At 35.9% G+C, this 19,380-nt stretch overlaps 1 protein-coding gene across 1 annotated transcript in view; it reads left to right on the forward strand.

Annotated features, from left to right (window-relative positions):
- The window catches only part of Etf-QO (electron transfer flavoprotein-ubiquinone oxidoreductase), a 35,389-nt gene extending 22,167 nt beyond the window's left edge, over positions 1–13,222 (forward strand). The window contains exon 6 of the mRNA XM_070085943.1: positions 2,919–13,222. Within this exon, the coding sequence (XP_069942044.1) occupies positions 2,919–3,082 (164 nt within the window). The 3' untranslated portion in view covers positions 3,083–13,222. The remainder of the gene's footprint in view (positions 1–2,918) is intronic.
- The last annotated feature ends 6,158 nt before the right edge of the window (positions 13,223–19,380 follow it).

Raw genomic sequence — 19,380 nt, forward strand, 5'->3', positions numbered from 1 at the left:
CCTAATTTCCACACTCCGAATTTTCTGCATAATATTTACACCACACATTGCCCTTAGACAGGACATCTCCACTGCCTCCAACCATCTCCTCGCTGCTGCATTTACCACCCAAGCTTCACATCCATATAAGAGTGTTGGTACCACTATACTTTCATACATTCCCTTCTTTGCCTCCATAGATAACGTTTTTTTTTTCTCCACATATACCTCAACGCACCACTCACCTTTTTTCCCTCATCAGTTCTATGATTAACCTCATCCTTCATAAATCCATCCGCCGACACGTCAACTCCCAAGTATCTGAAAACATTCACTTCTTCCATACTCCTCTTCCCCAATTTGATATCCAATTTTTCTTTATCTAAATCATTTGATACCCTCATCACCTTACTCTTTTCTATGTTCACTTTCAACTTTCTACATTTACACACATTCTCAAACTCATCCACTAACCTTGGCAATTTTTCTTTAGAATCTCCCATAAGCACAGTATCATCAGCAAAAAGTAACTGTGTCAATTCCCATTTTGAATTTGATTCCCCATAATTTAATCCCACCCCTCTCCCGAACACCCTAGCATTTACTTCTTTTACAACCCCATCTATAAATATATTAAACAACCATGGTGACATTACACATCCCTGTTTAAGACCTACTTTTACCAGGAAGTATTCACACCCTAACCTGAGCCTCACTATCCTCATAAAAGCTCTTTACAGCATTTAGTAACTTACCACCTATTCCATATACTTGCAGCATCTGCCACATTGCTCCTCTATCCACTCTATCATATGCCTTTTCTAAATCCATAAATGCAATAAAAACTTCCCTACCTTTATCTAAATACTTATTCCCCTATATTTTTTGCATTCTCTTTTGTCCCTTTTGCCTTTATACAAAGGAACTATGCATGCTCTCTGCCAGTCCCTAGGTACCTTACCCTCTTCCATACATTTATTAAATAAAAGCACCAACCGCTCGCTCGTACGTTGGATTGCGTGCAGCCAGCAGTAACAGCCTGGTTGATCAGGCTCTGATCCACCAGGAAGCCTGGTCACAGACCGGGCCGAGGGGGCGTTGACCCTCGGAACTCTCTCCAAGTAAACTCCAGTATTTAGATAGAGGTAGAGATGTTTTCATTGCATATGTGATAGAGTGGATAGGGGAGCAGTGTGGCAAATGTTGCAAGTGTATGGAATAGGTAGTAAGTTGCTAAATGCTGTAAAAAGTTTTTATGAGGATAGTAAGGCTCAGCTTAGGGTTTCTCGGAGAGAGGGAGATTACCTCCCAGTAAAAGTTGATCTTAGACAGGTATGTGTCATGTCACCATGGTTGTTTAACATATTTATAGATGGGGTTGTAAAAGAAGTAAATGCTAGGGTGTTGGGTAACAGTAGAAAGTTGAAGGTGAATGTAGATAAGAGGAAGGTGATGAGGGTATCAAACAATTTAGATAAAGAAAAATTGGATATCGTATTGGAGGGAGGGAGTATGGAAGAAGTCAATGTTTTCAGATATTTGGGAGTTGACTAGTCAGCAGATGAGGTAAACCATAGAATTGATGAAGGAAAAAAGGTGAGTGGTGCATTGAGGAATCTTTGGAGACAAAGAACATTATCCATGGAGGCAAAGAAGGGATTGTATGAGAGTATAGTGGTACCAACACTCTTATACGGGTGTGAAGCATAGATTGTAAATGCTGCAGTGAGGAGGCAGCTGGAGGCAGTGGAGATGTCCTGTCTAGGACAATGTGTGGTGTAAATATTATGCAGAGAATTCGTAGTGTGGAAATTAGGAGGGGATGTGGAGTTAATAAAAGTATTAGCCACAAGGCTGAAGGGGGGCTGTTAAGGTGGTTTGGTCAGTTTGATAGAATGGAACAAAGTAGAATGACTTTGAGAGCGTATAAATATGTTGGGAAGGAAGGCGGGGTAGGGGTCTTCCCCGAAAAGGTTGGAGGGAGGGGGGTAAATGAGGTTTTGTGGGCGAGGGGCTTGGACTTGCAAGCGTGCGTGAGTGTGTTAAGAATGAATGGAGACAAGCGCCTCTGCAAAGACAGTTATTATGTATGAGTGATGGTGAAAGTGTTGAATGATGAAAGTTTTTTTTGGGGGGGGGGGTGGATACCCTGTCTTGGTGGGAGGTGGCTGACATTTTAAAAAGAGGGGGGGGGGCTATATTAACTTCCACCCTTGCTTCATTGCCCCTCTCCTCCCTTTCCCCTCCCCTCTCAACCTTTACCTGCCTGCCCTCCTTTCTCATCTTCACCCTTTTATCCCCTTCCCCTCTCACCACCAACCCTCCCCCATTCTCCACCAATCCATCCTCCATTCTCACTAAACCAATCCTCCATCTCTTTCCAAACTAATCTTTCCCCTCTTTATAAATTAATCATCTCCCCTGTAAACCAATCATCCCCTGTCCACCAATCATCCCCATCTCCACTAATCCTCCCATTCCCCCTGCCCCTCTCAGCTTCAAATTCTCAATGCTGATGTACTGTAACTGGTGAAAGGTCAGGCAATTATTGGCATTTGCAGGTGCTGTATGATCAGTTTTGTTTAAACCATTTCCAATTATGATTTCCTTACTGATGATGAGAAAGAGGTGATTGTCAGTGCTATGAATGAAAAGCTGGATGTCCTGGCTTGAAACAAAAAGCTGAAGGGGGTAGGAGATTTTCATTGGGGAGAAATAAATGGGATATGGTCTGGTGTATCTGAGAGAATTAGAACTATGGAAGAAGTAGCAGTAATATTGAAGGATCAGTTAAAGCAGGAAAAGAGGGAATATAAATGTATAAATTCAGTACATTAAATTAAAAAGAGTAAATTTTGTTTTTCTTTTTTGGGCCACCCAACCTTGGTGGGATACAACTGGTTTGTTGAAAGAAGATATATATGTTTATTACTCTACAGGTGTGTATGAGTATGTGCCACTGGAAGCTGGTGATGGTGTGAGACTTCAGATAAATGCTCAGAACTGCATCCATTGCAAGACATGTGACATAAAGTGCCCATCTCAGAATATTAATTGGGTAGTGCCAGAGGCAGGTGGTGGACCTGCATATGATGGCATGTGAAGAGATCCTCCTGTGTGCTAATTTATCAGGGCTTTTTTTTTTTTATGGTACAGCCTCTCCTTACTTAGTGACATACTTATTTACCGACAACTTGGACTTACGACGGGCTTTTTGACCAGTATGCATACCTAAATAATGTATATTAGGGCTGATTTCCTCTATTCTCTTTATTACAAGATATAGTACACTACTGTATAAACATTTAAAAATATACCATGGTGCAAAGATGACATTAAAACAATATTAAAGATGGTTGACACAAACTCACTACCATTATAGTGTGCTCCTCAATGACGAATTTGTTTACTGACGTGGTCTTAGGAACGGAACTCTGTCGTTAAGTGAGGAGAGGCCGTATTTCTGCTTTTCTGTATATATGATAAAAAAAAAAAAAAAGCTTTGCTGTCAGATATTTCTTTATCTTGATATTGTTGCTAAATTCATAGATAGATCTAAACATTTTATTGGCATTCAATCAACAGTATCAGCATCTTGCTCCACCTCTTTTTCTTATCCACTCCTACTGTATTTCCATGGATCTTGCTTTCAAACTGGGGTTTTATTCACAAAACATACAGTAGTCTTTTCACATATGCTGTGTCTTGCTAAACCTAGTGTGTATCATTATGCTATTAAGGCTTTCTATTTGAAAGCCATTCCATTTTAACAAACCATTAACTTGTATTTTTCCCAAAACCTTATTTCCTCGATCTCAAGAGGCATCTGTGGAGTTACTGTCTGGACACTAGCTGTAACTCTGTTTCAAATGGCTGAGCATTATTGCATAGGCAAATTGCATTCTCTATAGTTTCTTATTAATATGTACACTAGCTACATTCTTGAAAACCACCCTGCTATGAAATTGTATTACCGCATATGCTACTGTGCAGATCTTTATATTCCCCAGCTTATGTTTTGCAATTCTGCCTTCACAATCATGTATATGGTAGAGTATTACTGATGTAAGGTTACTTTGTCATGGTGAAAGGTTGTGCTTTTTCTGTGGTTATTGGTTTTAGCTGTTGCTTGCCTGTCTGCCTACTCCACAGAATTAGTCTTCGTGAATTGCTGTGTTCTTGCCACAATATACTCTTACTACTTTTCTCAGATGGGTTTATGTACATTGGTTTCATTTCATTTCCTACTCATTCACTAATATTGCTGTAATTTTTTTGAAATGTCACCAAGTCTTAATTTTTTCCATTATACATCTTAAGCTCTAAAGCTATTAAATAATTTTTTTTTTCCAACCCTACAGTAGTCTTTCTATGCTTGTGCTGATGAGTCTGCTTCTGTTATACTCAGTAATATATATTTTTTTAAATATTTAGATCTTTGTATTAAAATACTGATGTACCTCAAAATTGTAAAATGTTTACCTCTTCAAGAGGGGCTCCTTGTTGTGGTGAAGAGGCTCTTGGTCTGAGGAATTAGACCTGTCGGTCTCCTTCCTCAGACCGAACCTAATTACTCGCCAATCCCCCCTTCCCAATCCCATCCTCCCCACCCCTCCCTTTTGCCCTTCGGGATTTTTTTCCCACAAGCACGCTAGTTCCTAGGTAGGGGAAAGGGTACCGGGGTCCATCCCATTCCGTTGAGGTTCTTGGCGGTGGCGTAGTTTGCTGTGGAATCTGGATTGCCTGGGGATGTCCTGATCCCTCTCCGGTATCCCGGAGGGTGGCTTTGGGTGTCTCGGGCGACGGGTGCATCTCTGGAAGCCACCTTTCAGATTCCGGGGGTGGTGGCCGAAGGAGGTATGCTTTGTGGCGGATATCCGGCCGCCCTCTCTTTTGTCCACCGAGGTAGCTTGGCAGATGTGAGGTTGCTATCCTGGATTGCTGGTTTACTGGCATGATGGGTAGGGTATGGCATGGGTTCCATGCTGCATCTGCGCTACTTGCGGTGCTGAGGTCCTCTTGGCGCGGAGGGAGATTTCTGGCCCTTTCATTCCTCCTAGGAACTATCCCTCCCTGGTCCCCCCTTTTTTTATTCTTTTTTTTTATTTTTTATTTTATTTTCTTTTTGTTTTTCTTAAAAACAAAAAGAAAGAAGTAACCTAACCATGGCAGCCCTAGTCCATGAACCTGCTACCCCCGGGCCCCTTCTTGATACCGCACCCCTTTCTGACCCCGCCTCGTCTTTGGACCACTCTTCGGACACTCCTCATGCCTCTGTACCTCTTGCCGGTGCTGTTTCCTCACCCACTTCAGGTACTGAGGTCTCGACTGACTCCTTCGATTTATCTGACCTCCGCTCTCCTTTGACTATGTTTCCAGCCTCTCCCTCTACGGTGCGGCAGTTTTCGAATCGCTGGCCAGTTCCACGTCAGACCAACTCTGGTCCCACGCCTAAACGCCAACGACAATTACCTGCTGTTGATACTTCTCCACCTTCTCGTTCTTCTCAGAAAAGATCGACACGTCCTGCACTCCCTTTCCACGCTCAGTTTCAGAATGCACAATGGACTAAATTCTTCACTTTACGACTGACTTCCTCTACTGCCTATCTTTCCGACCACAGTATTGGCAAGGCACTCCTACACCATGTTGGTAAAGATATTTCTTTTCATGCTCTTGAGAGCGGTATGCGCATCATCACTGTACAGAATGCTACCCAAGTTCATAATCTTTCTCTTCTTTCCCATATCAATACTGTTCCTGTCACTGTTGAAAAACATCATTCCCTCAATTCTTGTAGTGGTACCGTCATTCTGCCCCATACCATAGTTCAACAAAATTTCCAGACGTGGCAATGACATTCTTGAACAGCTGGAACTCCAAGATCTCCCAATCCTCAAGGTAGACACTTATGTTCTTCCTGCCCACGGGCGGAGACGATACCCTAGCAATGTGGCTCTAACTTTTGACAGCCATGAACTCCATCCTCAGTTTATGCAGCAGGACATCGGTTACAAGTTCGAAAGGTGATCCCTACACTGCAACAGTGTAGAAGTTGCTGGCGATTTGGCCATCCAGCGAAATATTGCAGATCTATAGCCGAATGCCCAGTCTGTGGTGCCGATGACCATTCTAATACGTCTTGCAATCGACCTCCCTCTTGCCTTAATTGTCATGAGGCTCGCCCTTCGTACTCTCGCCGTTGCCAAGTCTACTTAAATGAGCGGGAAATCCGTTACCTCAGAGGCGGAAGGTCTCCCTTATGCCATGGCAGTTTCTCATCTCCCCCCTCCTCATTTTACCTTCCCTGTCTCTGTACCTGGTTCTTCCCCTCTCACTGGCTCTGTTACAAGTGTAGAGGTTCATCCTCCTCCTCGTACTGTACCTTCCTCCCCTGTTCCCTCCCAAGTTTCTTCCTCTTCTGCCACCTCCCAGGTTTCTGCCTCTTCTGTCCCGTTCCATGCTTCTTCTCCAGTTCCCTCCACCCTTTTGCCCCCCCTACCTTGGTACAGTTCCAATCTTTACTCATCCTCCCCCTACCATCTCCAATATTGTCTTCCATACGACGTCTCTGAATTCCGAAACACTTGAAGCAATCTCTGAATATATTGCAGAGACCAAACCATCAATGGACACTGATCCACCCTCTGTTCCTTCTCTCTCCTCTCCTCCATCTGCACAACTCCTTTCTTCACAGCGCACCGTTCCTTCGCTGCTTGAAAGTTTTCCGCTGCCTCCGCATGTGGACTTTTCTAACCCTGCGGATTTCAGGTATCTTTATCATTGCCAATCATGGCCTATTTACAGTGGAATATACGCGGCCTCGGGAGTAATCGGGGCAAGCTTCAGATGTTACTCTCCCAGTTTTTCCCTGTTGGTGTTTGCTTACAGGAACCAAAATTACACTCTGCTGTTATCCCTCCCATCTCAGGCTATAATTTATTGTATTCTTCAGATCCTTTTCCTGATGGGACCTTTAACCCTTTGAGGGTTTCGGACGTACTAGTACGGCTTACGACCCAGGGTTTTTGACGTACTAGTACGCCTAAATCTAGTGGGAGAAAGCTGGTAGGCCTTCATATGAAAGAATGGGTCTATGTGGTCAGTGTGCACAGTCTAAAAAAAAATCCTGCAGCACACAGTGCATAATGAGAAATAAAAAACTTTGACCGTTTTTTGGGAATAAAACAGCGACTTTACACTGTATTTTCGTATGGTATTTATTGTTGTATTCTAGTTTTCTTGGTCTCATTTTATAGAATGGAAGACATATTACACAAATTGAGATGATTTTGACTGGTTTTACAATGAAAGATACCTTGAAATTGAGCTCAAATTAGCAGAAATGTTCGATTTTTACCAAATTTCAAAAGTAAACAAATCGTGCCAATGGTCCAATACACGTCAACTGGTGAGTCTGATATTCTTTCACTAGTGTGCCAATAATATTTATACCATTTTTTACACTAATGCAGTAGTCTGCATAACAGTAAATCTTATATTTTTTGTGAGAATAAAAATTCAAAGTGGAAAGCAAAAGAATATAAGAGGGGCCTCGAGACGTGACTAATGACCAGAGGAAATGTCATTTTAGTGCCAGGAATGTCTTTCTTGTTTATTCTGGACCCTATTCGGAAATTGGCATCTTTTGAAATTTGTATGAAATAGGCAAAATTGCTAAATTCTGACCACTGTACTGGATAGTTGAATTTCATAAATGGGTGGTTTCTTGCACCCATTCGATAGAAAAAATGGAGTTCTAGCGAAATATTCATGTTTTTTGTCGACTAGTATAGTGGAATTGGCCGAAAATGGGGCTCAAAGTGGGCAAAATCGCCGATGCGTAAATATCCCCGAGACCGCTAACTTCGCGATAGCATAATTCCGTAAGTTTTCCATCAAATTTCAAACTTTTGGTGTCCTTATGATTGGGAAAAGATTCTCTATCTTTTCATAAGAGAATTTTTTTTTTTTTTAAATTTGGCCGACCCTGAGAACGAGTTTCGGAGAGGGCCTGTCGACCCTCAAAGGGTTAATGAAAGTGCCCTTCTTCTACGCACTGATATTCCGTACCATCAGCTATTTGTTCGTACTTCGCTGCATTACACAGCAGCCCGCATCCACTTGCATAGGTGGTATACGCTCTGTTCTTTATATCTCTCTCCTTCTCGGGCATTATCTATTCCGGATATTGCCTTTCTTGTTTCGTCATTACCGCCACCGATTCTGTTACGTGGCGATTTTAATGCCCATCATTTCCTCTGGGGGGGGGGTCTCACTGTGATTCCCGTGGCATTCAGTTAGAGGCTTTTCTTGCCACCCACCCCGTCCATGTTTTAAATACAGGTACTCGCACCCATTTTGATCCTCGGACTCACACTCTTGCATCGATCTCTCAGTCTGCTTTTCCTCCGCCGCATTAGACTTCACCTGGTCTGTTCTCCCGGATTTACATGACGGCGATCATTTCCCAATCATTCTTACTTCCCCTTCATATTCACCACCTCTTCGTATCCCACGCTGGCAATTTGATCAGGCAAATTGGAACCTTTACTCACAACTAACTGTTTTTAGTGAGGTTCCTTCTTCGTCCTCCATTGATGAGCTTTTACACCTCTTCTCGTCCTCTGTTTTAACCGCAGCTTCTCATTCTATACCCCAAACTTCGGGCAGGCATTCTCAGAAATGCGTGCCTTGGTGGTCTCCTGCTTGTGCTCATGCAGTATGTTTGAAACGCGCTGCATGGGGCAGGTACTGGTACAATAGAACCACGGAGAGACTTTTTGATTTTAAGCAGAAACGTGCGATCGCTTGCTGTGTCATCCGTGACGCTAAACGCACTTGCTGGCGAGATTGTCTCCACCATCACCTCTGCTTCCTCTACGAGTGCAGTCTAGAAAAAAGTACGAAAACTGAGTGGGACGCCTGGTAAATAGACGTTTAGTGTGGTATTTAAAGACGCACAACAGTCTCTCCACCCATCTATATGGCTTTCGTAAGGGACGTTCTACTATAGACCCCTTACTCGCCTTTGCGAATAACCACTCGGTTATTGCCATATTTTTTGACCTTGAGAAGGCATATGACAACTTGGAGGTATAATATTTTGGCCCAAGCCCACTCCTTAGGCCTTCGAGGCAATCTACCATCCTTCCTTAAGAACTTTTTAACTGACAGGCATTTCCGTGTTCGGGTTAATAATGTGCTCTCCCTGGACTTTATCCAAGCTGAAGGTGTTCCCCAGGGATGTGTTCTGAGCACAACACTTTTTCTCCTTGCTATAAATGATTTGGCCTCTAGTCTTCCATCAAATATTTGGTCATCACTCTTTGTTGATGACTTCGCTATTGCCTGTGCAGGCGCTGACTGTCACCTCATTACAGTTTCTCTCCAGCATGCGGTCGACCGTGTTTCCAATTGGGCCACCATACATGGGTTTAAATTTTCCAGCACCAAAACTCACCAAATTACTCTCACTAGACGCTCTGTCATCTCTGATCATCCTTTGTACCTCTATGGCTCCCGTATCCCTGAACGTGATAGTCAGGTTTCTAGGCCTCCTCTTTGACCGTAGGTTATCCTGGAAACCTCACATTACCTCCCTGAAGGCAACTTGTCACAGCCGGCTGAACCTTCTTAAAACCCTTGCTCATCTTTCATGGGGAGCTGAACCCTTGCTTATCTTTCATGGGGAGCTGATCGTTGAACTCTCCTTTGCCTACATTCCACCCTCATTTTATCGAAACTTGATTGTGGTGACCAGATCTATTCAGCGGCCTCTCCTGCTACTCTCTCTAGCCTTAACCCTATTCATCACCAAGGATTACGTTTATGCCTTGGTGGTTTTTGCTCTTCCCCTGTTGAGAGCCTCTATGCAGAAGCGAACGTTCCATCCTTATCCGATCGCCGTGATGCCCATTGCCTTCGCTACTATGTACGCTCTCATGATCTCCGCAATCCTTCCATTTATAGAATGGTCACTGATATTAGTAGACATTCTTTATTTGTTCGCCGCCCCTGTTTACTCCGTCCCTTCTCTCTTCGCCTACATTCGCTCGTCTTCTCTTCAATTACTACCTTTCTATGTTCATGTAGCTTTTCCCTACCCCCCTGGGAAGTTCCAGCTGTTCTTTCTCTCTCCCTTGCTCAAAAGCCCAACTGCCTATGGTCACTTCCCTCTCTCTTTTTCTTGACCACTTCCACTCTCATTCTCATGCCATTGCAGTGTACACAGATGGCTCTAAGTCTTCTGACGGCGTAGGATTCGCAGCAGTGTTTCCGGACAGCGTCGTACGAGGGCATTTACTATCTTCGGTTAGTATTTTTACTGCTGAATTGTATGTCATCCTTGCAGCACTTATCTGTATTGTATCTATGCCTGTGTCATCATTTGTGGTTGTCTCAGACTCCCTTAGTGCTTTACAGGCTATACAGAAATTTGATACACCTCACCCCTTAGTCCTCCGTATCCAACTTTGGCTACGCTGCATCTTTACCAAGCATAAACATATTGTTTTTTGTTGGGTCCCTGGTCATGTTGACGTACAGGGCAATGAACAGGCAGACACTGCTGCGCGGTCAGCAGCACATGACCTACCAGTTTCACAGAGGTATTCCATTTACGGACTATTTTGCTGCAATATCTTCCCACCTTCACACTTGTTGGCAACAACGTTGGTCTACTATGCTCGGTAACAAACTTCAATCCATTAAACCGAGTATAGGTTACTGGCCGTCGTCTTATCACCAGTGTCGAGGTTGGGAGACTACTCTCTCCCGTCTTCGTATTGGCCATACTCGTCTTACTCATGGATATCTCATGGAGAGGCGCCCTGCTCCTCTCCGTGAGAATTGTCAGGCTCCATTATCAGTCAGCCACATTCTGTTGGACTGCCAACTTTATCAACGAGCACGCAGAATTTACCTCCGTCGTCGTCTTCGCTCCGCTGCTCTCTCTTTACCTTCCCTTCTCGCTGATGGACCCAGCTTTCATCAGGACTCTCTCATTGACTTTTTGACAACAACTGACTTACGTCACAAACTCTGATGCCTTCAGCCCTTTCTGCCTCAATCTCTTGCTACCCTCTACCCCCACACTATCCCCTGCCCCGCTGTTTTCTGTAACCTACTGATCATCCCTCCCCCCTTCTGCCGCCCAATACCCTCGCTTCCTTCCCTACCCTGCAGTGCTGTATAGCCCTTGTGGCTTAGCACTTCTTTTTGACTATAATGATAATAATGTAAAAGTGCCTTCGATCCACAACACAAAAACTTTTCAGACTTTAGGGATTTGATAGGTTTACAAGACAAAAGCTTATAAAACTTGAGGGTTCTGATAGGCTGTTGTTGTTGCCCAAAATCACCTTTTACAGAATTGATACGACTCCTTTGTAATGTAACATTTGTCCATTTGATTTTACATTCCTGTAATTTAACCCAAAATGGTGATGTGTACCTCAACATCCGTGATTGGCAGATTGATCCCACATATAATTACTCCATTTTGTTAAATTCATGATGTATTGTTAAATGTCATTTAGTATTGATAGGAAAGCATGATATTCTAACAAATGTTAGCCGATACCTGAACTGGCACTGGGAGTCATGTAAAAAGTGATCTGGGTGGGTTCAGTCACAAGCCTAAGATTGTAAGGGCACTAGTTAAAATTTCTTTAGTATCAGAGATCCACTGGTAATCCTCATGTCTGTGCGATCTGCAGATTAAAACCCAAATAAGTTCTTGCTCTTATAACAAGATAGAAATCAACTGAAGGCTGATAAACTTGAGGTTTCTTGACATGTGAATTACTGTTGTGTTTTTAACTCTGCATTTTTAAAAGTCCTCTTCAGCTTATGTTACGAGTGGACACAAAAATAAATACTGGACTTATTTTTAAAAAGATTGATATATTTAAAATGATTTGGTAGATCTACAGTAAATTGCAACCTCTATATTCTTCATTTATATATTTAAAATTGTTTTGTCTACATAATGTTTCCTTGAGTTTGAGATAGTTACTAAGGAATTCTACAAGCTGGTATAGCTAGCACAGTGTGAAGGTTCTCTTACACTGTGAAGCAAGACCTCTGATCAAATAGGGTTACCTCAGAAAATGTGGCATCAGAATGAAAGGAAGGTTGGAGAAGAAATAGAAAAAATGGAAGATTTTAAATAGTTATAGGAAAGTAAGAACTCCATGAAAGGATACTGCAGAATTAGAATTTTTTAACCGCAATGGATTTATTACACAACCTTTGATTATACTTCCCTTAGCACTCCTCACCATCCTTACAAACTCTACCTCCATTATACTCTTGCTAGTTTCAGATCAAGCATACACAGTTCACACACCCTACTCTGCAGTGCTGTCTGACCCTGGTGGGTTTAGCGCTTAGTTTGTCAAAAAATTTATTATAAAGTCCACAAAAGTAAAAAGCAATTAGTGATAAAATTGGTAATGTATTTGTCCTATTTTCATTCATGCTTTCCTTAATGCTGGTGAGGGGCTCTTGATCAAGGGAATTGGATCTGTGCTCCAGTTCCCTGAATTGAGCCTAAATACCTTGCATCCCCCCCCCCCCATGTGTTTAGTGCTTCCCTGTGATTATAATCATGGGGGAGTGCTAAACCCATAGGATTATACAGCGCATGTTGGGGGCGATGGAGGGTATTCAGACTCAATTCAGGGAGCCGGAGCACAGATCCAATTCCCTTGAGGGGACCAAAACGGCAAAGCTTTACACGAGGTGATATAAAAAAATTATACCAATCAAGTAGTCTTATTATATTTGATTTGTTGATTAAGGCTGATTTTCCTTATTACATGTACAGTTAAACCTAAATTATATTTGTTTATAGTTGAATATGCTTTAAAAATTATTTGTCTTTGAAAGTGCATAGTATTGAGAAAAAAAAAAGTTATTAGGAAATGCATATAATAAGTTGGATCACCTCATATTTACCATTTCAATAGGAATTAATCAAAACATTAAATTTCTTTGCAGAAATGAGTAAAATATTGTACAAAATGAGATTGTAATTTTATTTTAATTCAGTAAATCTTGTTTTGCATAAATAGTTATATGATGAATTAAGATTCATCCTTGTTCTCTTGTAATATATTTTTGTTTAATATAGAATGATGCAACTAAACAATGCAGTTAAATAAGTTTCATTATGTAAATAATGTACATGAATTTTGTAATTTGAATTTTGATAGTCAATGAAGATTAGAAAGTAAAATGTAAGAAGTTTTTATTATCCATTTTTTATAGTATTAATTACCACTTGCTTAGAGGAAAGAGTAAAGTACAATATGTATTAAGCTTACCATTTACAGACATCTGCATGGAAAAAGTTGTGTGGTGTTGGCATGTATAAAAAACAGAGCTAGCATTATTAGTGTAAAAAGATTTTGAACTGACAGGGAGTTGTGTATTGGTCAAAGGGTGCAGTGACATGGACCTGGAGTGACAACTTTTGTGCTTTATCTCATTCCCTTAGGTACACCTGACATTCCATTTATTGTTTCACAGTGAAGCTCTATCTAAGCTTTTGCACTGTGTTGGAACATCCACCTTTTCATTCATCCAGTCTAGCATGCTCACACAATTAGTAATGGTAGAATTACATGCAATTAATGTGCCATTTTATTGTGGAAATGTTTTGCTTTCCAGAATCTTTGTCAAGTTACAAAGTTCCTGGAGAGCAAAATGTTTTCACAATAAAATGTCACATTAGTTGCATCTGTGTCCTCTTACCAAACACACTCACACAAGCCTGATGAATGTTGAAGTCCCTACCCTCCAGCCATTTGTGGGAAAACCCATACTCCCTCCTACCCTCCACCCCAGATTTATACAGTACATCCTCTTGTCATCCTACTCCTCTCTTAAATTTTCAAATCACCTCAGCCCTTGGTGATCCCAAACCATCTTTTAATTTCTACATTACAACCCCTCAAGGAAGGTTCCTTGATGTTGGTGAGGGGCTCTTGATTTAGGGAATTGGATCTGTGCTCCAGTTCCCCGAATTAAGCCTGAATGCCTTCCACATCCCCCCCCCCAGGCGCTGTATAATCCTCCGGGTTTAGCGCTTCCCCCTTGATTATAATAATAATCTACATTACAAATTATCTGCATAATATTCATGCCACATACTGCTCTGAAGCATGACAACAACACTACTTTTCACCCATGTTGACTCTCGCACTCAATCACTCTTGCATTGATCTGATCAGTTTCACTTGACTTGGCCTGTGCTCCCAGATTTACATAACAGCAATCTTTTTCCTATCCTCCTGCCCCATTCATATTCTTGCCCTCCTCGAAGCGCACTGGCAGTTTGAATGGGCGAATTAGGACCTTTACTCATGTCAAACTTTTTAGCGAGGAACCTTCTTTGTCCTCCACTGATGAGCTATTGCAAATATTTTTTACTTGGATTTTAACTGTGGCTTCACATTCAAACCTTGAGTAGGCACTCTTAGAAATGTGTGCCTCGGTGGTCTCCAGCTCATGCTTGTGCAGTATGTTTGAAATGTGCTGCATGGGGCAGATATTACAGTAGGACCATAGAGCGACTCTTAGGGTTGCAGAAAAACAATTATAAAATGGTAGAGAATATTTTTCTAAAGGTAATATAGTATAAAATTTGATGGAAAACTCAACGAAATATTTTGATAATTGAAAATTTTTTTGAAAATGAACCAAAAGTTTCCAAAAAATTATGAAAAATGAACCAAAAATTAATGAAAATTTTTAAAAAATGCACGAAAAATTATGAAAAAATGAATGAAATATTTTAAAAATGAACGAAATATTTTGAAAAATGAATGAAATATTTTAAAAACATGAAAAAATGAATGAAATATTTTGAAAAAATGAACGAAAAATTATGAAAAATGAAGGAAAATTTATGAAAAATAAACAAAAGCTTTTGAAATATGAACGAAAATTTATGAAAAATGAACTAAAATTATAAAGAATGAACAAAATATTTTGAAAAATGAATGAAACATTTTAAAAAAATGAACGAAAAATTATGAAAAATGAACGAAAATTTATGAAAATTAACAAAAAATTATGAAAAAATGAATGAAATATTTTGAAAAATGAACGAAATATTTTGGAAAACGAACGAAAATTTATGAAAAATAAACAAAAGCTTTTGAAATATGAACGAAAATTTATGAAAAACGAACTAAAATTATAAAGAATGAACAAAATATTTTGAAAAATGAAACATTTTAAAAAAATGAACGAAAAATTATGAAAAATGAACGAAAATTTATGAAAAAAATAGTTTGAAAAAATGAACGAAATATTTTGGAAAATGAGCGAAAATTTATGAAAAATAAACAAAAGCTTTCGAAATATGAACGAAACTTTTTGAAAAATGAATGAAAAATTGAAATATTTTGAAAAAATGAACGAAATATTTTGAAATATGAACGAAAATTTATGAAAAATGGACGAAATATTTTGAAAACGAAAAATTATGAAAAATGAAGGAAAAATTTTCAAAAGTGAACAAAATATTGAAAAATTAATTAAATATTTTGAAAAAAATTAACAAAAAATTATGAAAAATGAGTGAAATATTTTGAAAAATGAACAATTTTGAAAAAAATGAACGAAAAATTATGAAAAATGAAAATTTTTGAAAAATGAACTAAAAATTATGGAAAATTATTTTTTTTTGAAAAATGAACGAAAATTTATGGAAAATGAACGAAATATTTTGAAAATTATGAAAAATGAACGAAATATTTTGAAAAATGAACGAAGGAAAAATTAATGAAATATTTTGAAAAATGAACGAAAATTTATGAAAAATAAACGAAACTTTCTGAAAAATGAAAGAAATTTTTTGTAAAATGAACGAAAATTATAAAAAATGAACGAAATCCATATAAAAAATGAACGAAATATTAATGAAATATTTTGAAAAAATGAACGAAAAATTATGAAAAATGAACAAAATTTTATGAAAAATGAACTAAATATTTTGAAAAATTAATGAAACATTTTGAAAAAATGAACGAAATATTTTGAAATAATGAACGAAAAATTATGAAAACTGAAAACTTTGAAAAATTATGAAAAATGAATGAATTTTAAAAAATGAACAAAAAATTATGAAAAAATGAATGAAATATTTTAAAAACGAACGAAATATTTTGAAAAATGAATGAAATATTTTAAAAACATGAAAATAATGAAATATTTTGAAAAAATGAACGAAAAATTATGAAAAATGAAGGAAAATTAATGAAAAATGAACAAAAAATTTTGGAAAATGAGCGAAAATTTATGAAAAATGGACGAAATATTTTGAAAAATGAACGAAAATTTTTGAAAAATGAACTAAAATTATAAAGAATGAACGAAATATTTTGAAAAATGAATGAAATATTTTGAAAAACTGAACGAAAAATTATGAAAAATGAACGAAAATTTATGAAAAATTAATGAAAAATTAACAAAATATTTTAAAAAATTATGAAAAATGAATGAAATATTTTGAAAAATTATGAAAAATGAACGAAAATTTATGAAAAATTAATAAAAAATGAACAAAAAATTATGAAAAATGAATGAAATATTTTGAAAAAATGAACGAAATATTTTGAAATATGAACGAAAATTTATGAAAAATGGACGAAATATTTTGAAAAATGAACAAAACTTTTTGAAAAATGAACGAAAAAATAAAATTATTTGATAATGAACGAAAATTTATGAAAAATAAACGAAACTTTGAAAAATGAAAATATTTTGAAAACGAAAAATTATGAAAAATGATGGAAAAATTTTCAAAAGTGAACAAAATATTGAAAAATTAATTATTTTGAAAAATTAACAAAAAATTATGAAAAATGAACGAAAATTTTTGGAAAATGAGCGAAAATTTATGAAAAATGGACGAAATATTTTGAAAAATGAACGAAACTTTTTGAAAAATTAACTAAAATTATAAAGAATGAACGAAATATTTTGAAAAATGAATGAAATATTTTGAAAAAACTGAACGAAAAATTATGAAAAATGAACGAAAATTTATGAAAAATTAATAAAAAAATAACAAAAAATTATGAAAAAATGAACAAAATATTTTGAAAAATGAACGAAATATTTTGGAAAATGAACGAAAAATTATGAAAAATTAATGAAATATTTTGAAAAAAATTAACAAAAAATTATGAAAAATTAAAATTTTTGAAAAACGAACAAAAATTTATGGAAAATGAACGAAACTTTTTGAAAAATGAATGAAAAATTATGAAATATTTTGAAAAAATGAACGAAAAATTATGAAAAATGAATGAAACTTTTTGAAAAATGAATGAAACATTATGAAATATTTTGAAAAAATGAACGAAAAATTATGAAAAATGAAGGAAAATTAATGAAAAATGAACAAAAATTTTTGGAAAATGAGCAAAAATTTATGAAAAATAAACAAAAGCTTTTGAAATATGAACGAAAATTTATGAAAAATGAACAAAAAATTATGAAAAAATTAACAAAATATTTTGAAAAATGAACGAAATATTTTGGAAAATGAGCGAAAATTTATGAAAAATAAACAAAAGCTTTCGAAATATGAACGAAACTTTTTGAAAAATGAAAAATTGAAATATTTTGAAAAAATGAACGAAATATTTTGAAATATGAACGAAAATTTATGAAAAATGGACGAAATATTTTGAAAAATGAACGAAAAAATAAAATTATTTGATAATGAACGAAAATTTATGAAAAATAAACGAAACTTTTTGAAAAATGAAAATATTTTGAAAACGAAAAATTATGAAAAATGAAGGAAAAATTTTCAAAAGTGAACAAAATATTTTGGAAAATGAACGAAAAATTAATGAAATATTTTGAAAAAAAATGAACAAAAAATTATGAAAAATGAAAATTTTTGAAAAACGAACGAAAATTTATGGAAAATGAACGAAACTTTTTGAAAAATGAATGAAAAATTATGAAATATTTTGAAAAAAATGAACGAAAAATTATGAAAAATGAACGAAACTTTTTGAAAAATGAATGAAAAATGAAATATTTTGAAAAAATGAACGAAAAATTATGAAAAATGAACGAAACTTTTTGAAAAATGAATGAAAAATTATGAAATATTTTGAAAAAATGAACGAAAAATTATGAAAAATATTTTGAAAAATGAACGAAAAATTATGGAAAATGAAATTTTTTGAAAAAATGAACGAAACTTTGTAAAATGAATGAAAAATGAACGAAAATTTATGAAAAATAAAAATTATTGAAAAACGAACTTAAAAATTATGGAAAATGAAATTTTTTGAAAAATGAACGAAAAATTATGAAAACTGAAAACAAATGAACGAAAAATGAACAAAATATTTTGAAAAATGAATGAAACATTTTAAAAACGAACGAAAAATTATGAAAAATGAACAAAAATTTTTGAAAAATTAATGAAAGATTTTGGAAAAAATGAACGAAAATTTATGAAAAATGAACGAAATATTTTGAAATATGAACGAAAAATTACGAAAAATGAAAATATTTTGAAAAATGAACGAAATATTTTGGAAAATGAGCGAAAAATTATGAAAAATAAACAAAAGCTTTTGAAATATGAACGAAACTTTATGAAAAATGGAAATATTTTGAGAAATGAACGAAAATTTTTGAAAAATTAACGAAAAAATTATGAAAATTTATTTTTTAAATGAACGAAAAATTAAAATTATTTGATAAATGAACGAAAATTTATGAGAAATAAACGAAACGTTTTGAAAAATGAAAATATTTTGAAAACGAAAAATTAATGAAATATTTTGAAAAAAATTAACAAAAAATTATGAAAAATGAGTGAAATATTTTGAAAAATGAACAATTTTGAAAAAAATGAACGAAAAATTATGAAAAATGAAAATTTTTGAAAAATGAACTAAAAATTATGCAAAATTATTTTTGTTTGAAAAATGAACGAAAATTTATGGAAAATGAACGAAATATTTTGAAAATTATGAAAAATGAACGAAATATTTTGAAAAATGAACGAAGGAAAAATTAATGAAATATTTTGAAAAATAAACGAAAATTTATGAAAAATAAACGAAACTTTCTGAAAAATGAAAGAAATTTTTTGTAAAATGAACGAAAATTATAAAAAATGAACGAAATCCATATAAAAAATGAACGAAATATTTTGAAAAATGAATGAAACATTTTTAAAACATGAACGAAAAATTAATGAAATATTTTGAAAAAATGAACGAAAAATTATGAAAAATGAACAAAATTTTATGAAAAATGAACTAAAAATATTTTGAAAAATTAATGAAACATTTTGAAAAAATGAACGAAATATTTTGAAATAATGAACGAAAAATTATGAAAACTGAA

This window comes from Cherax quadricarinatus, chromosome 17 (genome assembly GCF_038502225.1).
Source record: "Cherax quadricarinatus isolate ZL_2023a chromosome 17, ASM3850222v1, whole genome shotgun sequence".
NCBI classification, from domain to species: Eukaryota; Metazoa; Arthropoda; class Malacostraca; order Decapoda; family Parastacidae; genus Cherax; species Cherax quadricarinatus.